At 32.9% G+C, this 24254-nt stretch overlaps 2 protein-coding genes across 4 annotated transcripts; one reads left to right on the top strand and one right to left on the bottom strand.

Moving 5' to 3' along the window:
- The first annotated feature begins 3646 nt into the window (after positions 1 to 3646).
- Positions 3647 to 9053, top strand: LOC112701922 (uncharacterized). 3 transcript variants are annotated; one of them, XM_025752739.3, is made up of 3 exons: positions 3647 to 4000; positions 4148 to 4272; positions 7948 to 9053. In XM_025752739.3, the coding sequence occupies exons 2-3, from the start codon at positions 4189 to 4191 to the stop codon at positions 8728 to 8730; spliced, it is 867 nt and encodes a 288-aa protein (XP_025608524.1). In that variant the 5' UTR covers positions 3647 to 4000; positions 4148 to 4188; the 3' UTR covers positions 8731 to 9053. The 3 variants fall into 3 exon arrangements, with proteins under 3 accessions (XP_025608524.1, XP_025608514.1, XP_025608533.1); XM_025752729.3 differs by having other exon boundaries at positions 3753 to 4000; positions 4180 to 4272; XM_025752748.2 differs by having other exon boundaries at positions 3795 to 4000; positions 4183 to 4272.
- A 178-nt stretch (positions 9054 to 9231) lies between these two features.
- Positions 9232 to 10797, bottom strand: LOC112701935 (thylakoid lumenal 16.5 kDa protein, chloroplastic). Its single transcript, XM_025752760.2, has 4 exons — positions 10228 to 10797; positions 9842 to 9981; positions 9694 to 9766; positions 9232 to 9577 (listed from the first exon to the last, which is right to left on the bottom strand). The coding sequence occupies exons 1-4, from the start codon at positions 10550 to 10552 to the stop codon at positions 9468 to 9470; spliced, it is 648 nt and encodes a 215-aa protein (XP_025608545.1). The 5' UTR covers positions 10553 to 10797; the 3' UTR covers positions 9232 to 9467.
- Positions 10798 to 24254: the final 13457 nt, after the last annotated feature.

Genomic DNA, 24254 nt, shown 5'->3' with positions numbered 1-24254 from the left:
GGAGGAGGAGGAGGAGGAGGAGGAGGAGGAGGAGGAGGAGGAGGAGGAGATGAAGACGATAACGTTGCACGTGAACGTTATTGCTTGGTGTGTGTGTGTAATCACGCTCTTTTTAATGAGAGTGATTTTTGTTGGTGTTGGATCTATTTTATTGGATTTGGATGACAATATTGCTTGGATGTGTAGCAAATCTAATAAATGAATTTGATTTTGATATATTGTCAACGTAGTAATTTCACACGTGCATTTAATTATGTAATGCTACATAAACAAAAATAATTATTTTTCATTTTTACTACGTGAATGATCATCTAAAAAAATAAATGTAATTACACAACTGTATTACAGTATCAGTGTATCAAAGTTAAACTCTAAATAAATAATGCTCAAAAGATATTCTTAAAAAGATGTATCGAATATATAAATATTTATATAACTATTTAATCGCTTAATTTTGTAAAAAAAAAATATTTATAACAAGTTTTAAATATATAATTTTAAGTTTTAAATAAGTTTTTTTTAAATATGCATAATTTTTTAGTTAATTGTTATCCGCCTATTGAACATATATAATGATATTAAATCTCTTTTATCTTTTTTTTATTTCTTTATTTTAGTTTATTTGTTAGTATTTAATGATAAATATTTACGTTAATAATTTTTAATTATAATTTTATATAAAAATAATTATACATGAATTTTTTTTAAATATTTTATCAATATAGGATTAGAAGGTACTTAACTAAATATATTATTTTAGCTAAAGACAAAATATGTCTTTCCCCTTATTAATCTATTATTGTACCCATTGTCTTTGATCAATTTTGGCTTTCTTAATGCTTCCGAAATAGATTGTGTTCCATACAAAACTTTTCTAGATGCTCTTATTATAGTGCAACATTTATTACAATTACAAACAAAATAAAGTACATCATAATTTTATGTTTTATTTAGTAATCCAATAGATCTTTAGCAGTACTCCGCCTCCTGAAAGTTAGTAACAAAATCAATGGATAGATATATTCTAAGTCAATGTGGCAGTAATATAATATTGAATTCAATGTTCTCATGAAATATATAATTTGAACATAATTAATTAAAAAAATAAAATACTAAATTGGTTCTCTACGTTTATGTATAATTTTATTTTAGTCTTTAAAATTTAAAGTATCTTATTTAAATTTTAAAAAAAATATTTAATTTTAGTATAGTCTCACTGTGATGTCAAAATTAAATAATTAACGAAATGTCCTATATGATTGCAATATAAGAATAAGGTCAATAATCTGAAAAATAAATACAAGCTCCAGAGGTACAAAATTAACTGTAAATACATCAATACATTTATTTATCATTCTCTTTAGTTATATAGAAAATATTTCATTTAAATTGTAAGAAAAATAATAAATAAATGTATTAATCCATTCACGGTTGATTTTGTACGTATTCCTGTGCGGACGATGATGATGACAATGCAGAGAAAAATAACTAAACGGAGCTGCGAGGAGAGTGAGGGAGAGGAAATTGACAACTAAAACTCAACATTGATGCATCCACAACCATCAACATCAACCTCACGCTGCATGCTTGCATCACTGCCACTTCTCTTCGATATTACTGCCGCCAAACGCATCAGAACCGCTTCAAGCTCCTGGCGTGAGACGACGCCGTCGCCATTGTGGTTGATGAAGTGGAAGGCCTGGGAGAGCTCGAGGTGGAGTTTGATGGACCAGTCACCGGAAACAATAGGGAGGACACTAGTAAGCATGAACAGATGAGGGTAAACTTGGAATTAACAACTTGGATTGAGGGTATTTTTGAAAAAAATTTGTTAGTAAAAATTTTAGTTCCCGTCCTTAAAAATTTCATTTCTATGTGTTCCTACTTTTTGGAGGTACTAAAAGGATTAAAATTTTGTATTTCGGGATTGAAAATTTAGTCTAGTCTCAAGCCAACAAACATGATATTGAATCTCAGTCTTCTTGTCTCCGTCTTAGTACCTCAAAATAAATGCTACCTATGTCTCTTCGAATTAAGAGTAAAATCCCACCCTATCTCCTAATTTTTTCTCTAACTCTCATTTTGCCCCTCATTGATTGGAAAATGACATTGCGACTCCTAACAATTAACTCCGTCAAACATTATACCCCTCTGTTAATGTTTCCGTCCAGAACTAACAGATTTTGCCTATGTGTCATGTTAGTTAATGACATATCAAGGAACTATTCCAATGGACAAAGCGTCCTCTACCGTGTCTGCAATACGCTGCAGTAAAATAGAACAATTAAACTCCTGAAAAAATTTTAGGAGACACTTAAACCCCTGACTAATTTAAACATAGACATATAAATTCATAATGAACCATGAAATAGGACACGCATTCCTGAATTTCGACAAGTCATTATATTTGTTGCACTGGTTGCTGGCAGCCTCATTTTCTCTGCAAAGTCCTAATATGAGCGCATTAAAATTTACCTCATCAAGTTCAATCGCTTTCAATCATTTTCTTCTTGATCTTCAATACAAATTTTATGTCTCCATCTTTGTGAATGTGATATTGTCAGATTTTAAACCTCTCTCACTTATCTCATTCACAAGTTTCTTAATTTCTTTCAAATCACAAATCTTACAAAGGCATTGATCTACACATTGTATGTGATTAAGTCCAGTCTAATGCATTGATTAATCATTATCTGAAAATTTTTTCAGGCCAAATTAATTTTTCATATTTGCATTACCTATCAATCAAAATTGTGAAAATAACACAATTCGAGACCAACATTTTCTTGCACATGTCATGAAACAAAATCTCTAAAACTACTACCAACCAAGGCCAACAACCAGTGCAATAGTAGGTATAATAACTTGTTAAAATTTTGGGATATTTGTCCTACTTCATGATTTATTATAAATTTATGTGTCTATGTTTAATTTAGTTAGGGATTTAAGTGTCTTCTAAAATTTCTTTCAGGGATTTAATTATCCTATTTTACTGTAGCATATTACTGACACAGCAGGGGGCGTTTTGTACTTTGGAATGGTTCTTTTGACTGGCTAACGTGACACGTAGGTAAAATCTGTTAGTTTTAGATGGAGACATTAATGGAGGAAATAGAATGTCTAGCAAAGTTAATCGTTAGGGATCACAATGTCATTTTTCAATCGATAAAAAACGGAATGAGAGTTAGCGAAATAATTAGGGAATCGGAGTAGAAATTTACTCTCGAATTAAAAAGTTATGAATCTATTTATCTCTTTCTCCCTAAAAAAATGTAGTTAATTTGTGTTTTAGGTTTTTGATATATGATAATGATATTAATTAAAAAATTTTATATAAAAAATATAAATATTAGTTTTTTATATATTTATTATTTATGTATTAAAGTAAATAATTTAAAATCTTTGTTAATAATAACCTGAAGAAAACAAAATTAATCGAGAATTTCACAAATTTTCTTTCTTGATGTATGTAATTCATTATTTCATTCAATTATATAGACCAAAATTCAGCTATTCTTATATAAAATACGTTAAGTAAATGATTGATTTTTGTATCTATATATAATATTTTTGTATTTTGTTTTATTACTTTCATAAAAAAAAAGAAAAAAAATATAAAAGTATCTGCAATGTTCTACGAAGCAGTAGCGTATGAGATCCGCAGATTAAATTTTGAAATGGAAGAGACTTGGAAGAAGAAAAAGAATGTGAAAAAGGGTTAGGTGGGACAGGTGGCGTAAAGATAGGGTGTCTGTGACGGTTACGAAGTAACCAACAGAAAAATGCAAGTGTATGTGTTTGAACTTTGAAATCGAAAGAGAGTTTATAAATTTATATTTATTTTTAATTTTTAATGTGCGATTCCAACAACGTGTCTCTTTTCTTTTTCTTCATCTCGCTTCGTTTCTGGACCTTACACTCTTTTAACAACAAAAACAAGAACATTACAACACACATCAAAATTTTCAACTACATCAATATCCAAATACCCTAAACCTAAGTACTCTTTCTCTCTTCCTTCTTCCAATTTTCTTCATTTTTTCCTATCCTTTTCTCTTTCTCTCAATTTTCTGCTCTAATCTCTTTCTCTCTCCTCGAATATTCCTTTTTTTTATAATTAAATTGTGAAATTATTTATTATTTTTAGCTCTCTGTTTTGGGGGGTTGGAAATTTTGTAGCAGGTGAAAATGGCGAGCTCAGTGGAGAAGGAGGGTGCAGGGGAAGAAGCTGTGTCCGTCGAACTTCCAGCTCCGCCTGGTTGGAAGAAGAAGGTCCACTCTTCTTCCCTTTTCTGTTCAGATTTCCCTTTGACTGTTCTTTTTATTTTGCCAAATTTGCTTCTTTTGTCGATCTAATTGCCTCTTTTGTGCTGAATTCTTATGTGAGTTTTGTTCTCCTTTCGAATTTTGCTTGGTTTTGACGAATTGGTGGTGCTACTCCCTAACTAGGGATTTTTGGCCCCCATTTGATTAGTCAATTGTGGCATGCTCAATACTTATGCTTCGAAATTCAAAATCAAGTTTGGGGTTTTTTTTGCTATGAATTCAGATAGTGATTCTCTAACTGCTGGGTGTTAAGTCCCCTGTTAGGGTTTTTTAGATGTGGCGTAGTTTCCATGTAAGGAAATCGATGGATTCCTACAGTGTTTGTCTTTTAGTTTGTAAATCATGGTTTAACCTTGTATGAAACCACGCTTTTCGGGTTTTCTTCAACTTCTGCTACCCCAAACTTGATAAATGCAAGTATTCAGCTCAATGTGATTTTAACAACCATGTTGGGACTTGGGATAAGTTGAAATTCAGTTTGTACCATTCAAACGCCGGTTCAAATTTTTGCATTTTTGGAATTGGTTCAACTTTATGATAGAGTGCTGCTTAGAAGACTTAATCTGTTTGGAAGGATTGCATATAAATTTTCTATATGCGTGTTTTTAGGATTATATATTTATTCATGGTTAAAAGAAACTATCCAAATTTGAACCAATTTTAGACCCTTCATTCCATGTTTTTTGAGATGTATAAACTAAAATCCGAACATGCTATTAGTTAATCTGATGTAATATTTCTAAAGAGTGCTTTTTCTCTTTTACATTCATACAATTGATAAAACTTTCATGAAAAATGCTGCTAAAAACTAGCTCTGTTCGGAAGGGCTGCTTTCAAACTTTCTTTATGCCTGTATTTATCCTTATATATATATATGATGGGACGTGTGATGTTTGCAGCCCATATAAGGCAGCAATTTTGTGTGTGAAGGTGTTGTTGAACTAATATATTGTGGCTTTATTTACTGAAACTCTGTTTACATGGTTTAAAATTTTAGCCTTGGTGTAACATCGGTACCATGTGATTAGATTAAAATTATTCCTCTTTAAGGTATTTCTATCATTGATCTTGAGCATCTGTACTGGAATTACAAAATATAAAAACTCTAGCTTTGTCTATTGTGATTGTTTGTTCTAGAGATACTCCTAATAAGGAAAAATCGATTGGCAAATGAATTCCTTTTTTCACAATAATGGATGAATTTATTGTATTATTTTTTTCAAAATGACAGGAAAACATATTTTAACTTGAATTTACTTATGAGTAAAGATATGATTCTTTATTTTCCAAGATATCTTTCCAAAAAAATAAAAAATTCTTGGGAGTCATAACTAGTTAAGTTGCTGAAATCATGACAATTTTCTCCACTCTTTCAAGCCCAACAGAATTTCTCATTTTCAGGATTGTCTTATTATGACATATTTATGATATTCATCATTCTTTTGTTCTTATTATCAGACAAAATTACAAGGCCCCAACCATTCTTACTCCTAGTTTTCCCAATGCGTAGGTAGCTAGACTGAAATATTTTGGTTTGTTGTAGATGAGGTTAGACTCCAGGATTGTGAGTTAAATCCTCATTCAAGGAATGATTTTGTTTTTGTAGCATAATCATTCTCCAACTGTTTGACAAATAGCTTTCTTCAACCAAAAGAGATGAAAAAGGAAAAATGGCTGAAATTATTGTATCTTGAATAAATTAATGTTTGAGATGCAGCAAAACTTATTCCAACATTCAGATTCGAATTCTTTTTGGGGATGGTTGCTGTTAAGGTGTTCAGCTGGCCCTATTACATTGATACTGTTCTGATATGTGATTTCTTATTATCACATCTCAAAATGCTTCATGGCATGGCATCATGGAACATATAATTTTATGCTAATTATCTTTAAATTGCTCACATAACTGGTTAGACTGTAGAAACACTTAGTGGTGCTGCATGCCACAATAGATCTTTAAGCCAGTGAAGTTGGGCACCTCGGTTTGTCATTTTACAATGTCTTTGGAATACAAAGGCTGCACTTCATCAGATGATAAAGTCACTTGTCATTTCATGTGAAAATTTATATTACTCTTGCTGATTAACTTCAACTGAGCAAGAAGAAACCCCTCTTAAATATATTGTATGTTATGGTGTACAATCATGTGAAAAAGAAAATTAAGTTTTACTACATTCCTTTGTTTTAACATTCATATGCCTTTGTTACTTTCCTTCTTGCAAGTTGTCAGATTTCTGTAAGATTAATTTATGCCTTTCATACACAACACAGCTACCTATATCTGGAACGAAAAAACATACCATTTCTCACATGTAACAATCAGAATATTATCCATGCCATATCCGCAACCCTCTATCTTAATATTTTGTGACATTTATGAAATTTCATTGAAGGTTATTCATTTCATTTTTACACTCATTAGACACTGGAGAAGGGCACCATTTACTAATTATTATGATGTTTCTTGATGTAAAATTATGTTGATTTCCCTTGAGTTTTATAATACAACTCAAAAACTGCTTGAAAACTGTTTTATAAACACGTGGTTTTATGTAAATGTCTGTTGGGTGAGTATGGATGTGTTCGAGCTGTTTAGTTTAGCTCTACCTTGTCAATTGGATCATTCAAGAGATTTACATATTAACTTGATATGATCTTCTAAAATAATTAAGTTCATATCCTCTATGGTGATCTAATAGACCAGATGGCATCTGGAGAACTCATGCTCCTTGTAACTCACCGGATCTCCTAAACACATGCATCTTCTGGAAAAGTATAAAATTAGAGAGATATTTGTAGGGGAGTGCAGTTTACAATATCTACTTGGATGAACTTTGGGTCCTCCTACTTGCATGAAATTGTCTATTTGTTTTTCATGGCTATAGTTTTAAATGGGTAAATGGTTTATATACAGTCCATCTGCGGGAATTTTTGTGTTTTTTGGTCACAGTATGAGACACCCTGGATACTTGTCTTCACATTTGTGTCTCTTCCACACCATTCTATGGACTTTCACCTTTCCCAAGTATAGCCTGAATGGAAGAGTTAAAGAGGGAAAGAAAAAGCCTTCTCACTGAACAAGGTTAATTTAGTGCCATGCTACTCTCTTTATGAAGCTTAAAAGTAAAACTGCTAGCTTGTAACAGCCTATAATGTTCAACTAGGCATCAGCTTGTAACAGCCTATAATGTTTAACTAGGCATCAATTCAATGCCCTTGTAAGGACCATTGTTAGTTAATAACAGGACTGTTTCACTGTTTTGAGTTGGTCAAAATAGCGAGGGATGAATATTGACATATTGTATAGAAAAGTTCATATATTTTGTAAGATATTTGGGTGAAAATACACCTTGAAACCAAGAATTTTATGTCAACCCATATGAAAATTGTAATAAAGTTTCTCGTGGGTTTTTGTTCAGTGTAAATGAAAAATCACGCATGAGCACTAGAAACAATGCTACAATGTAATTTTAATATGAAATGGTTAACGTAGATTCATTTTCAGATTAAGGATTGCTATGAGAATCTGGAGATATTAACCAAATTCTACTATATTTCGATTGTTAATTTGTCTCATGCTTTTCAATATAAAGATCATCACAAATCACATTTTCCTTGCAGTACTTACCAAAAAAGGCTGGAACACCAAAGAAAAATGAGATTGTGTTCACTGCTCCAACTGGAGAGGAGATCAATAACAGGAAGCAGCTGGAGCAATATTTGAAATCTCACCCTGGTGGCCCTGCTGCATCAGAATTTGATTGGGGTACTGGTGAGACCCCAAGAAGATCGGCAAGAATTAGTGAGAAGGCCAAGGCGGCTCCTCCACCAGAAAGTGAGCCCCCGAAGAAGCGTGGCAAGAAATCATCTGCTTCAAAAAAAGAGGAAGAAAAGGAGGAAGAAAAAGAGGAAGAAAAAGAGGAGACAAAAGAAGTGCAGATGCAAGAAGCTGATGAAACTAAGGATGGTAAAGATTTAGAGGTGGAAAAGAATGTTGTGGAGGAAAATAAGGAAGATGAGAAGAAAGCAGAGGGTACAGATGTTAAGGAATCCACAGATGCTAAAGAATCCACAGATGCTGGAGAAAATGCTGACATACCTAATGATGAGGAGAAATCCAAGACTGCTGATGTTGAGGGTTCTGATGTTGCTCAGAACAAAGTTGAAGAAAAGATTGAGGAGGAGACAAAGAAAGATGGTGGCGCTGGGGAGTCAGAGAAACCAGAAACAGCACCTATTGCTGAGAAAAAAGTTGAGGTGGAAGGAGAGAACAACAGAAGCGCTCATGAGTTTGAAGGAGAAACCAAGGAAAAAGAAGGAACGAAAGTGAATGATGAAGAGCATCACAAGATTAATGATATAAACGCGAAGACTGAGGCAGAGTTGACTGGGAATGGAAGCTGAACTGGTTAGGTCAAAGCCCTGAGCAGGGAACTTAATAAACTCTTGGCTTCTCTTCTCTCATTCTGACCCCCTTTTAGATCCTTCTGAGGATGACTGTAGTTTTTGTTGTTAATGTTATTTTTATATGATTGTTTATTGAAAACTACCATAGACAGTTGTAGAGTAGCCCTGTAATGTACACCATCCTTCCATGTATTGGATTGATGTGTAGCTTCTAGTTCCTCCGTTCGTGACAGTCTGTTTTATGACACTTGTAATGTGATATGAACCTGCTGTAACCATATACTATGGTGATTTTAAATATTCCTGTTACTCCTGCACTATTTTCCTAGGTTTTATTCTTCTATCAGGTAACATTTATGCTGTTTTATTGGCTTTGAAGTTTGCATTTCTTTAAACTCTCTGCGTGGTGGTTATTGCTTATGTTTGTCTACTAAACCAGCAGAAAAAAGAAGCCATAAGTTGCAGTGAAAAGGAAATAAATCAGAGAATGGTTCATTCTTTGACCAACACTACAATTTCATTGCCATATCATCTTGAAAAGTGCCTTCTATTTTCATTGTGAGGTGAAGAAATATAATACATCTCATGAAATTCCAAATGACATCAAAATTGCAATTTTGGGTGAGACAGTTCATAACCAAGGCAGTGGCTGTCAATGGAGTTCTCTATATTCATCAATAAATAAATTTTGAAATGAAATAAAATGTCTGATTGCTTTGCTTCTAATCCTGGGCTTAAAGCCCCTTAAGCTGACCAACCAGCCCTGTCATGGAGGTCCACTTCTCAAAGGCAGCAGCTGAAGTCACAAAAGCAAGCTTAGAGGACTCAACATCATTGCTAGCAACTGCACAAAAATGAAAAAGTCAATGTGTGCTTTAACAATGTCATATGAAGACTTCTGAGAAATCATATTTTGTATCTTATATATGAAAATCGAATCTTAGTTAGTTATAAACAGACCTGATGAAATCAATGAAGCTAATGAAGAGTTGAATATGTCCACCTCACTCTTTTCTTCAGCACTTGAACTCAGCTGTTAAAAAGGTTCACTGATACTAAGTTTCAAACTTGTAAATAGAAAGGAATCATATTGAGGAACTAGAATTACCTTATTCAAAGCTATATTAGCCTTTTGGACCCAATCTGTATCAGTTCCTTTCCCCAAAACAGAACCTGCTTTAGGTAGATCATTGCTTTCAATTGCTTGACCAACTTCACTCAATTTGTACACAAGATCCTGAAGATATCCTACAGATATTCATCACCATTGTCAAGTAACAGAGAAAACTTTACAATCTACACATGCTCATGGTGTCAAATATCAGCACCAGCATGCATGCAACTGAAATCAGTTAATACTTCAAAGAAAGGAACATGCAAATGAATTAACCACTTTCAACCCAAAACTTTAAGGCATTGAAGTTATGAACTTTTTCAAATATATTCAAATGTTGGGGAATAAAAATTGATATTTGTGGAGGATCAGATTGAGACCTGTTTCTTTCTTGGATGAACTAAGCACACCTTGCCTCTCAAGCCTCTTCTTCCTGTCCCTCTTCACTTTTTCTAAGAGTTCTTCATCATCATCTGCTTCAAGTATTGCTGCATTAGCATGATCAACAAAGAATCCCTTACCACCCAATGAAAGCACTAAGCTTGTGACAATGCTGATGGATAGCCCTCTCTTGCTGACACTTGGAGGGTTTACTTGTCTTTTCACACTGCACTTGATGGGGTAGTAAACATATGACAAAGATTGTGATGAGGATGGTGGTGGTAGGAGGAAGGTGTTTGCAGTTGAGAGAAAATTTGTAGCCATATTTTTGTTTTTCTCTTCAATATTATTCCTTTTTTTATGTCCTACATTTTGGACATGAAAAATTCACAAGACATTGGCTGTTTGGAACTTTTTTGAAGATAAGGTTGCTGGATTCTGTAATCTAATGTGATCCAGTCATTTTTTCTTTTGTGAGGTTCTCAAGGGCATTATAGTCATTTTGGAGAAGTGGCTCTCAAACAAATTGACACGATGCAAATTGGCCACGCTTCCATCTTGCAAAGTGCAAACATTTTTATCAATTATTATTAAATTTTATAGCATAGCGAATTTAAAAGTTTTAAAATTCAATCATAATTGATCGTAAGTTAAATTATATATAATAAAATAATATATTTATATATAAAAATTCGGTAAAAACTTAGGTGAAGTCGACTTCACGTAAAGTTAATATTTGGGAATCGTTAGATGAAATTTTAGTCAAATCACTCAAATCATCTAATGGCTCTCAAGTATCAATTTCACGTGAAGTCGACTGCACCTAAGTTTTTACCATAAAAATTATATACTAAAAATTTTAATTTTTATATTTTAATATTTTAAATTAATTAATTATTAAAAAATTAAATTATATAATTTGGTTAATTTATTATTTTTTAACTAATTTATTGACTAATTTTTTTAAATTAAATCGATTTTTAGATCGATTTTTCGATTAATTCGGTTGAAGCGGACCCATTAATATCATTCCCAATATCCCCGCACAACCTTATACTTTAGTCAAAATGATTTAACTTAACGCTTAATTAAAATCAATAATTATTTGTATTAATATGTAATAATATCCAATGGGTCCGTACAAGAACACACGTTTGGTTTGGATGGGACGCGTTTAGAAAAAGATCTTCCTTTCAAGTGAGATGCTGATTCATGATGATGTTGTATATTTGTGTTTATTTTTATCTGTATATTGTTCTTGTACCATTAAACAAAAAGTGATCTTTTTTATTTTCAAAGTTTAATATCTGTTATTGTTTTCATAAAATTCCAACTATATCATAATAATTAATACAAGAGTAATGGGACAAATAAGTCAATTATTGAATATTTTGTGATGAATTTATAGGTTATTAAGAAAATTAAAATACCAAATATCCTTGAAGAAGACGAATTGTGTACAATATTATAGCTTTTCAGGATCTGTAAGCATTGCAAGTTATATATATAGGATGGAAGACTAAGGAGAAATGAAATGTGCTAGTGTTGCAATATAATTTTTCAAAGATATATATAGGTTTAATTATTTTATTAGTTCTTATATTTTTATTAAATTTTTAATTAAATTTTTATATTTTTTTAGTTTGATTTTTATATTATTTTTAATTTTATAATTAAGTTTTTTTTATGTCAAAAACATTAAAATTAATAGAATATATTTTTAAAAATTCATAAAATCAAATCAAATTAGGTTTCTAACTATGAATACTTTTAATATGCGATAAAATATTTTGTTAATTTTCATATTTTTTATATAAAAAAGACCTAATTACAAAATTAAAAATAGTGTAGAAATCTAATTTATATATATATATATATATATATATATATATATATATATATATTATCTCTTAGGAACCTATATGTTCAATAGTGCAATTTTTAATTTCTATGACGTTTGTATTTTTTTACCAAAATCTATAATCATATCAAAAGAGAATTTCAAGGACGACTTAATTAGTATTTTATTTTTTAAGGAAAAACTATAAATTTATCTTAAACTTTTTCATGAGTTTATCTATAAGAGGAAGTATAGAGAGTCAATGAAATATTTGTATAATGTATACAATGGAGATTTAGGGATGTCCGATTCAATACTAGAGATATAACCATTAGTGTTATTTTTTTCATCAGCTTAACATTTTGGGATGAGTGGTATCATGACATGGTATCAGAACTCTAGATCCGAAAAGTGAACCCTAAAATCAGCTTAAACTTTTGGGATGAATGATTTCATGATATGAGATATTTATTATCTCTAGTATACGGATGGTTATTATGGAATGATAATATGGGTGATGTTCATTTTTTAACTCAATAATCTATTGTACACATTGTACAAATATTCTATTGACTTCCTAACAGAACTCTATCTATAAACATATGAAAAAAGAAATTTAATATTAACTAACTTTTTTTTAATTCTAAACATTCTTTTTTTTTTTTTGTAAAACTTACCATTTAGAATTTAGAATTTAAAAAATTTAAGATTAAGTATTTATAATTTATGGTATAAAATTTAAAATAGATAAAATAATTAAAAAAATTTAATTAATATTAGTCTAAAAAAATTGATTATCTAACCTCCTTTCTCTTGATATAACAATCTCTTCTCTAAAAATTAAGTTGCTCCATTTATATGAGAGAGAGAGAGTGTATGTGTGTTTTTCCAAAAGGGGAGTTAAGTAAGCTATGATAATTTGCTACCACTTTTTGATACGTAAAAAGCAGATTCCATTACGTGGGTTATGAACAGTGGTTGAGCCTAAAGCAACTTTATTTGCAATTTTTCGTTATAAAACCAAACACTATCCTCCCAAGCCAGCTCTAAAGACAAATCATCGTCTATGCCTATGACACTCCCCTTACAACAAAGTGTATTAAGAGATGGGTTTTCACATTGCTTATTATTGCTATGCCTTATTGGGTGCGTTTCATCGTTTAAAAAAGTGCTTCCACCTTCTTAAATAGTCAATTTTGCTTGCTTAACATTTTCAATTGGTTATTCCTACTATTATAGTATTTATTTCTTTTTTTTGTTTATCTTCTATTACTTTAATGCTTTATGATCTTCAGTGGTTTTTGTAAGTAACTTTTGATCTTAATTGCCATGAACTGGATCAACGGCATATCATAATCAAATTGATCCAAGAAAATTGTATAAAGTAAACTAATGTAGGTGTATGATCTCATATTGACTAGGGATATTTGGCTTTTTAACACTTTTTTCTTAAAAAGGGCAAATTAAAAAGCTATAAAACATAGTTATACAATGAGAATATATCTTTTTAATTTTTTTCTCTTAATTATTTGATAAAGTGTAATTTTTCATGATATATTTTTTTATTTTTTTTCTTAATTATTTGGTAAATTGTAATTTTTTTACGTTATATTTTTTAATTTTTTTAATTATTTAATAAAGTGTAATTTCTTACGTTATATTTTTTAAGTGAAACAAAAAAAATGTAAAAAAATATTAAATAATAAAAAATAATCACACTGACCAATTAAGTAAAAAAAAAAAAACTCCACTCCTGTTACACAACGTAGTAGTAGTATTAAGTAATGAGTATCCCTTTTGAAGGCTACTTCCATTTGAAGTTATCGCCATTTTTGTTTTCTCAACAAGTCTTAGCCTAATTAATGCAATTGAATATAGGATAGAAAGAAAAAGGACCAACATGTTCACTTTTATCTACTTGTATATAATAATTACTCGGAAAAGAAAAGAGGGATTGTTATACAAATGAATTATGTTAAATTGTATATGTTTTTGGCTTACTTTTCATCTATTTCATTTGAATGGAATGTATACATTATTTAATGATTAAGAAAATTATAAATAGATATAATGTCTCGCATTTAACATATAACTAAGTACTTTTGTCTCTAATAAATAATATTAGAGGAACAAATTTTTTTTTTAAATTATATCGATTTTATTCTAATATTATAGATTATAGTATAAAAAATTAATAAAATTAAACTATTTTTATAAAAAAAGTGGTAAGAAGATAAAAATTTTCATTAAATAAAAAAATTAAGGTCTTCGTAGATAAAAAAAAATCAAATAATAAAATTTTTAATTATTATTTTTATATAAAATAGTTTAATTTTTTACTAATAAATAATTTTAACATTCATTATCTAAAACTTAAGTATGCATACTTTTACATCTGATTATATATTAAGTCTATTGTACAAATAAAAATAATTAATTTTCATGCTTATTATATTTAAAAATAAGATTTTCTCTTTCTCTTTATATATAAAAATATAATTAAATATTAATATAAAAAATTTATATTGATAGTTATAAAATTAATTTAAAATAATTTTTTAAAACAATCGAATCTTAATTCTAATTATTAATCATAATATATTAGTATTTTCTCCAAATTATATGTAATAAATATTCAAAAGAAGAGAAGTGGAAATATATATTAAAAAGATAAGAGGTGAAAATTAAAAACTAAATAAAAAATAAAAATATATGTATATAATAATAAATTTTGTATGTGAATAATATTATAGAATTTTTAATTATATTTAATTATGAATTTAATGTATTTTTTATAACTTTATGAATTTATTTGAGTTATATTATTTTATTAATTTTATTTTTTATAGAATAGAAACGTAAAAAAAAGGATAGAGAATAAGAGAGAAAAGAAAAAGAAAGATAAAGAAAAAAGAGAGAGGAAGTTTGTTAATTTTAGAAGAAAAATTTTAATTTAATTATAATAAAAATATCTTGTGATATATTTTGGTTCGTTAAATTAATAATATAAAAATATAAATTATAAGTTATATATATATATATATATATATATATATATATATATAATGGGAAGGGTAAAAGGAAATAGAAAGAGAAAAAGAGATAGATAAGATGATAAAAGAAAAGAGTTTATTAATTTTAAAAAGAAATATTTTATCTCAATTTTAATGAGTCTCATGTGACACACTTTAATTGTTAAATTAATAATATAATATAGCTATATTTTAATTTTAATCTAATTTTAATTACAATTAGAGAATATCATATTGCATATTTTGATTGTCAAATTTATATTAGTCATTGATAATAATATGAAAAAGAGATAAAGTGAGTAAAAAAATAAAAGAGATAAAAAAAAAACTTTTTAATTTAAAAAAATTAATTTTAATTATAATAAAAAAAGTGTCATGTGATATATTTAAGTTGTAAAGTTAATAATGTATAATAGATATACTAAATATACAAAAAAATATTAAATCAATTATTAATATAAAATATAAAATATATACTAAAAATAAATTAAATAATATATATTTATACATAAATATATAAAATGATTCATGTCGATAGTTGATTTTTTTTATCTAAAACATAGCGTTTTATACATATCATAATTAGGACGATCGAGTTTTTATGAGAATTTCACAGCATCAGCATGCATAGATTGTTGTCAGGAAGTACTAGTTTGGTGCCATTAATTATCTATTTGGTGAAAATATAGCATGATTATATTCCAACAAGAATAAATTCTCTTATGAATTGTGTTTTATTGTTATAACTAAAGAAGAATCCTTTATAATACTAACTTTGCTATAGCTTCTAATCATAGAAGGATTCATTAGATTCTTCCACCGTATATGCATGCTTCAATTATTTTTCTTAAAGTAGTTTAATTTTCCTCCTCTCACACTAAAGTCTAAACTATATTTTGATATTTACTGAATTCAGTTGAAGAATTTTCCCAATACTGTTTTCATTTAAATTAAGAAGAGTTTAAGGCCACGTACACGACCTAAATCAGTGACTGCTGCGAACTGTTGTGCAAGGACAGATCTAAGATACGAGGAAGTAAAAACCAAATCAACCATAAAATCATCTATTTATATAAAATATATATTAAAAATATGTAAAAATAATATATATTTAAAAATAAATATAATTAAATTTTGATGTGTATAACTTTTTAAAAATATTAATTATAAAATTAATAAATAAATAATAAACATATTAAAATTTTAAATTTTATATTTTTTTATATAAATTTTTTTAATTGATAATATTAAAATATGTTCTTAAAATATAAGTTAGGTAAATTCTTTTTAAAAATACAAATTTTAATGTATTTTTTTATGTAAAAATTTACATATAATTATCAATCTTATTGTAAAATTGATATTTAAAAATAGTTAAATAATTTAATAAATTTAATTAAATTATGTTTTAATAATTTTTAATTATTAATTTTACATAAAAATAAATATATGTGAATTTTTATTATTTTTTAATTTTTTGAATAATTAAAGAAATAGAAAGTACAGTAAGTCAATATATATATTGTATAATGTATATAATGAAAATTAATTTGTGAGATTAATTTTAAGTATTTTAAATTAAATATTCGATTCAATAAGATATAAAATATTTATTATTTTTAATATCCAAATAATTATTATAAATAATATAGGTGTATTATATTTAATAAATTATTAATATTTTATTTTAAATATTTATTTTTTGATTCATATTAAATTAAATAAACAGTTAATTATACACATTATATTTGTACCATTAGCTTTCTAGGGAATTCTTTAAAAAAAATGTTATTTGGCGTAGGAGGCAGCGTTTCCTTTTTGAGGAATGCCGAGGGAGTGAAGTAGTGAAGTGGTTTTTTCACGTGACTTTTTCTAAGTTTGGTCACGTACACGTGACTCTGTCTCTGACACAGTGAGTGAGTGAGTGAAGGAGCGAGTTAGGAGATTCCACCTGCGAGTCGGACACACTGACACACGGAGTAACGTGTTATGATACAATCCAATGGTCGTGCTTACAAATGCACCTTCACTTCACTCGCTCTCCACCGTGCACCCCACGCGCTTCTCTCTATGCCCATTTTATTTTCATCAACATTTTAAAATACAAATAAAATTCTTTTAATTAAATTATAAGTTATTTGTTATTTCAATTAAATATTACTTTCAAGTAACGTATAGAAAGATGAATCAATAGTAATGTTAGGACTCTAATTTTTTTAAACAAAGAAAGTTCGGTACAATTAAATAGAGTATAAAAGAATTAAGAATATAACACAAAATAAAAAAAATATAATTAGTTGTTGTTTCGAAGGTTACTTGAAACTGGAGGTCGATCTCGAATGAGATCTTCTGTACTGGTCGGTGCTAATGTGTCCGGCTGGTGGAAAACGGCCGGAGCTGTTGTGTTCGACTTGTTGAACTTGGTGGTGGTGCTGATTCCTTTGTCCCCGGAGGATGGGGGTACCTACAAGGGACTCCAATGCTTAAGTTAGCAAGGGTATTAAGCAAGTATTGAGTAGAATCAGAGTATGAGTTATATCTGGGTGCTCCGGTGTATTTATAATGGTGAGATGTGACCTTTTGGATAAGATAAGTTAGTTATCTTATCTTATCTTTTATCTTTGAGTTGAGGTCAGCGTATCTTCAACGGAACCACCTTTATCCCTATAGGCTTGGGCTGCCTTAGGATTTGGGGCGTGTTCCTCTATTTGGGCCCTTCTTTGGGCTTTCCTGGTGACTTGGCCGAGCTCTTAAGAAAGAAGTCGGGTTGTCCTGATCTAAAGAGGTCGGTCGCTTTGTCTGTCGAACATCCCGGGTCGGACAGCTCAACCCAGGGTATGAACAATGCCCCTGCTTGAGCTCGGTCTTTCTGTTGAGGTCGAGTTTTTTGACTTCGGTCCTTTCATGACGAAGCCGAACTCAAGCATTTTGTCGATTTCTTTTTGTAGAATCTTTTGAATGTAGAACGTTTTCCTCTAAAGGCGCGCGCTTTTATATCAACGCTTTGCTTTTGGAAACGTGAAAGGGTTTAATACCTTCATTAATTGGTATTAATTGCCCTGTTTTTTCCTGGCTTTTATTTTGAATTTTCTCAATCAAAAATGGTTTATTTTCTTCGCTCTTCTTCGTAACTTTTCCCTTTACTCTCTCATTTTCTGTTTCTTTCGTAACTTTTTCCTGCAACATCTGTTCTGTTATTGCTCTCTGTGGAAGAGGGGTGATTTTCAGATTTTCTCCTTCTATCTTTGCGGTTTTTCGCTTCGAGGTTTCTCTTCTATTTCTCCAGGTTTAATTTTTCTTCCTCTGCTCCTTTGATATGTCGGTAGAAAGTTTGAATTTTGCTCAGAGAAAGTTGGGATCTTTCTGTTTTTACCATGCCTAATTGTTTGCGTGTTCTGGAATTTTTTCGTTTTTTTGTGCGAGTCTTTTGCTTTTTTCGTTTCTTGAATCCTTTCTTAGGGCTTTTGCATGTTGTCGCCGCTTCTGGTTGCGCCTTTGATGATGATTTTTTGCTTGATCTTTGAAAAAGTTTGCGTCTTTGGTGATTTTCTGCTTGGCATTTTTGATGTTTGACAATGCTTTTTGCTGATAGATTGTAGGAAGGTGGTGACTTTGTGTTTTTGTTTTTACTTCCTTTGTTTCTTTTGGGACTTTATTTTCTTTCTGATGAGTGCCGGGGCGTAAGCTGTAGAAATTTCTTGAATCCTTGCTTTGCTATTGCCTCCAAAGGATGCCCCAGGATTTTGGTTTGAATCTTGGGGTTTTTCCTTTTTTGTTCGTCCGTCGAGTTGTTTTTGCCCCTTGTCCGAGATGCTTTTTTAGTAATCCACTCTTCTTTTCTTATTGTAGGATTTAGTTGGCCTCATGTCTTCTCGCAATAACGTCGTAGAGATGCCTTCCCGGATTCCTGAGGGCATGGCTGATTGGGTGGACTCAATGGTCCTTATGTGTGTCTCCTTGGTTGATTCCGAGTTTTGCGCGCAGCTTAGGCAGTTTCATAGGGTCTGTAGTAATCCAGGTGATGAGAAGAACTAAGAACTTGTCCCTCCCTCCTCCGAAGAGAGAGTCTGCTTCTCTACTCGGGTTGTTGACGATCACCCTTTCTTCTATGTTTATGACTTTTTCTTTGGTCCGCTGGGTATTACCCTTCCTTTTACTCAATTTGAAACCGACCTGTTATGGTCTTATAATGTTACCCCCTCTCAACTTCACCCTAATTCCTGGGGTTTCATAAAGATTTTTCAATTGTTGTGCAATGGTTTTGGTATCCCTGCTTCCCAATCTCTCTTTTTCTATATGTTTGTTTTGACTAAGCCCGGAGTGGTAAAAAAGAAGGCAGCTTGGGTCTCCTTTCGCTCTACCCAGGGAAAGAAGGTGTTTTCCATGTTTGACGAGTCATTCTGTGATTTTAAAAACTACTTTTTCAAGGTCCGAGCTGTTGAAGGAGCTCGGCCCTTCTTTCTGGATGAAAATGACGAGCCAGCTTTTTCCTTGGAATGGCAAAAGGATGTGAGGGTGTCCCGATGTACGTGAGAAATGTTGGATGAGGTTGAGCGAGCCTTTGTGACTGTCTTGGAAGAACACTGGGGGCAACCTCCTCATCTCGACACAAAGAAATTTCTAACCAATCACTCTCTTCTTCAAACTGAGTTGGGTATTTTGTGTTTCCTTTTTTATCTGTTTATATTGCTTGTAGTTGTCCTTCCGACTTGTCCGACTTGTAGCTTAACTTTCTGTTTTATTTGCAGAGACAATGAAGAATAACGAATCTATTAAAGCTTTTAAGAGGGCGCAGAAGGCGACTACTGCCAGAAATATTCCTGCCAAGGCGGCTGGGGAGGGGTCCTCCCAAGTGCGCGAGAAGCCATCAGTACCGAGTTCCCCTGGGGTGAAGAAGGTGATCCCAACACCTCGGGTCCGCTTGGTGGATCCTCACCCTACTTCTGCCGCTCCATCTGCTGTCCCTCCAAGTAAGAAGCAAAAGACGGCCGAGCCCTTCGACCTCAATGCCCCTGATTTCAATGCCATTGAGTTTGTAGATCAACAAATTGGGCCCTATGGTACCATCTCCATGGACGATGTGTCCATTCTCCATCATCTGGAGTTTATGGCCCGAAATCATGTAAGGATGGCATATATGTCGGCTGCTATACATCGGACTGTTCAGAATCTTCCTCTCCATGCTACCAAAGCATTCATGGAGGAGGCAAAGCAGGAGTTTGACCGGATGAAGGGGCTGAAGGAGGAGCTTGAATTGAAGGTGACCAAGTTGGAGAAGGATCTAGAGAATGAGAAGGCGAGTTCCCTTTTACTGGCGGCTTCTTTGAGATTGGCCGAGGACACAGCCTTGATGCATAAGGAGAGTTACGTTACGACTTATCGGGAGGTGATGCGCCTGAGGGAGGAGTTGAACAATGCCCGGGAAGATTATTCTGAGCTCCAAGGTCATCTCGTTGGCAGCGTGACTGCTGCTTACGAGAACTTAAAGGAGCAAGTTCGGGTCATTGCTCCCGAGGCCGATCTCACCCCTTTCAGCCTGGACAATGTTGTCAGGGATGGCAAGATTGTCCCTGATGACGATGGTGATGATGATGCTGATCCTCCTCCTGTGTCCTCTGCCAAAGTGTCGACCTCTTCTGTTCCTCCGGTTGCACCTGATTCGGATTGCCAGGTTCTGAACCGGGAGGATGGAACTATAGATGCCGTGCCTATTCAGACTCATCCTCCTTCTCCTTGTCCTGATGATGCCAAGAAGGCTCCTGATGCTTGCTGATCTCTTTCTAGATATTTATGTAGTTGGCCCAGCTTGTGGGCTTTTTAAAACTTTGTTTGTTTTGCTGACGGTTTCTAGTTGTTTGTTTTAGCAACTTTATTTTGAAAAACAAAAAGTAGCTCGCTATCTTTAGCAGGTGTTGATGGCCGCTGTTCCAGGGCCTTATAACTTTTATGGAGTAATAGAGGTAGTTTTTTGACTTGGCATCTTTTCAGTTTTCTACTGATGTTTGAAATCTTGTATCTCGACCTCCTCGGATTGCTTTGTTTTATTGTTTGTAGCTTAGATCCTTTGAGGTTGTGACTTATGGGTCCAACTTGTTTCTTGGTGGTTCTTTTGTGCTGGTCCCCTTTCAGTTATTTCTGTAATCCTCTTTCTTGGACTTTTGTCAGGTCTCTTTCGAGGATTACTTTTATAACTTATTTGCAGGAGATCAACTTCGTTAGGTCTACCTCTTTCCAAGTTATTTTTGTAATCCTCTTTCTAGGACCTTTTGTCAGGTCTCTTTTAGGGATTACTTTTATAACTTATTTGTAGGAGATCAACTTCGTTAGGTCGACCTCTTTCCAAGTTATTTTTGTAATCCTCTTTCTAGGACCTTTGTCAGGTCTCTTTCAGGGATTACTTTGATAACTTTTTAGTGGTAGGAGTCCGACTTGGTTATGTCGGTCTCCTTTAAGTTATTTTTTGTAGTCCTCTTTTTTGGATCTTTGTCAGATCTCTTTCAGGGACTACTTGTATAACTTTTTAGTGATAGGAATCCAACTTGGTTATGTCGGTCTCCTTTAAGTTATTTTTTGTAGTCCTCTTTCTTGGATCTTTGTCAGATCTCTTTCAGGGACTACATGTATAACTTTTTGTTTTGGGCTGACTTTGTTATGTCAGGCCCTTCTAAGTTAAAGTAATCCTCTTTAATAGGGTTGGCCAGACCTCTTTCCAGGGTTTACTTATAACTTGGGTTGACTTGGTTCGTTCGACCAGTCCTTAAGTTATTATTTTAGCGATCCGTAAGACCTCGTCAGGTTCTTTTTTAGATCACTTTCGATAACTTCTTACATTATTCTGTGTTCATCTTTGCCGATTTGTAGAAAGTGGTTGGCATCTTTAGATCGTCCTTTGGGTGAATCGCGTTTTCACCTTTATCGAACGATTTATCTTTATCGTGGTCGTGCAGGGAAATTGTTTTTCACTTTCTGCCGACCTGTCGCTTTATAATCGGACGATGAATACTTCAGATTAATGTGTCTTGGATTCTTTGTAGAATATCTAAATAGACTTTATTCAAAGAAAAAATGCAAATATATACATGTGGAATTTTCTTATCCCTTTAAATCGGGCAAGACCTAGATCTCAACATGGTGCCTCATTAAAAAACCTTTTCAGGAAAATGAGCACATCCACTAGTGAGATCCGTTGCCTTTTCTAGCTGTAGTACCTTCTTAGGTTGCAGGCGTGCCATGATCTGGAAAGCTCTCGTCCATCGAGTTCGGACAGTCGGTAGTAGCCCTTCCCAAGTACTTTTATGACTCGGTAGGGTCCTTTCCAGTTTGCTGCCAGCTTCCCTTCTCCGGGCCGAGTTGTTCCAATGTTGTTTCGGATTAAGATGAGATCGTTCTCAGCAAAACTTCTTGGTACTACCCTTTGATTATATCTGGAAGCCATTCGACGTTTTAGAGCTTTTTCTCTGATCTGAACTCTTTCCTGGATTTCAGGTAGTAGGTCGAGTTCTTCCCTCTGAAGTTGGGAGTTTGCTCCCTCATTATAATGGACTACTCTATGTGATCCTTCTTCAATTTCTACTGGAATCATTGCCTCCATTCCGTACGCTAATCGGAAAGGGGATTCCTTTGTGGTGGAATGTGGCGTCGTTCGATATGCCCATAGAACCTGTGGAAGCTCCTCTGCCCAGGCTGCCTTTGCATCTTGCAGTCTTCGTTTTAACCCTGCCAATATGACTTTGTTGGCAGCTTCGGCCTGTCCATTGGCTTGTGGATGTTCGACAGAGGTGTACTGGTGCTTTATATTCAAGTCGGCTACTAATTTTCTGAAGTCTGCGTCTGTGAATTGGGTGCCATTGTCTGTAGTTATTGAATATGGGACTCCGAACCTCGTGACAATGTTTCTAATAAGAATTTTCGGCTTCTTTGGGCGGTGGCATTGGCTAAGGGTTCTGCCTCGATCCATTTTGTAAAGTAATCTACCCCTACTATGAGGAATTTAACTTGCCCTGATCCCTGGGGAAAGGGACCGAGAAGGTCGAGTCCCCATTTTGCGAACGGCCAAGGCGAAGTCACGCTAATGAGTTCTTCTGGCGGGGCGATGTGGAAGTTGGCATGTTTCTGATATGGTGGACATGTCTTTACAAATTCTGTAGATTCTTTCTGTAAGGTTGGCCAATAAAACCCTGCCCAAAGTATCTTTTTGGCGAGAGCCCGTGCTCCGAGATGATTGCCACAAATGCCGCCGTGTACCTCTTCTAACACTTCCTTGGTGTGGGAGGTCGGCACACATTTTAGTAATGGTACCGAGATCCCTCTTTTATACAGGATGTTGTTTATGATGGTGTAGTACTATGCCTCCCTTTTTAGCCTCTTTGCTTCCTTTTCTTCTGTGGGTAGCGTTCCTATTTTGAGGTAGTTGATTATGGGGATCATCCATCCTTGGTCCTGGCCTGTTATGGTTAGGACTTTTTCTGCTTCCGAGATTGATGGGTTCTGTAACATTTCCTGGATGAGGCTTCTATTGTTGCCCCCTGCTTTGGTGCTGGCTAGTTTTGAGAGTGCGTCAGCTCGGGCGTTTTGCTCACGGGGTATGTGGCAGATCTTGTATTCCCCGATTTGTCCGAGCTGTTCCTTGGTCTTATCCAAATACTTTTTCATGGTGGGATCTTTGGCTTGGTAGCTCCCTGTTATTTGTGATGTGACCACTTGCGAATCGCTGTAAATGTTAAGTTTTCGAGCTCCGACCTCTTTAGCTAGCTTCAAACCGGCTAATAATGCTTCATATTCTGTCTGGTTGTTTGAGGCTGGGAACCCGAACTTGAGGGAGAGCTCAACTTGGGTTCCTTGGTCGCTTTCTATTATCACGCTTGCGCCGCTTCCAGTTTTGTCCACGTAAAGATTCCATTCTGTGGGGGTTTCTAGGGCATCTGTGAATTCTGCGATAAAGTCGGCCAGATACTGTGATTTGATGGCCGTCCGAACTTCATATTGGAGGACAAACTTTGACAACTCGACTGCCTATTGTAGAATTCTGTCTGCCAGATCTGTTTTCTCCAATATTCCTTTTAAGGGCTGGTTAGTTCGAACTTTAATGGTGTGGGCCTGGAAGTAAGGGCGGAGTCGTCGAGATGTTAGAACGAGAGTATAGGCAAATTTTTCT

Source organism: Arachis hypogaea, chromosome 1 (assembly GCF_003086295.3).
Source record: "Arachis hypogaea cultivar Tifrunner chromosome 1, arahy.Tifrunner.gnm2.J5K5, whole genome shotgun sequence".
NCBI lineage: Eukaryota > Viridiplantae > Streptophyta > Magnoliopsida > Fabales > Fabaceae > Arachis > Arachis hypogaea.
The sequence above is the reverse complement of the archived record's forward strand: the minus strand, read 5'-3'. Positions and strand labels throughout refer to the sequence as shown.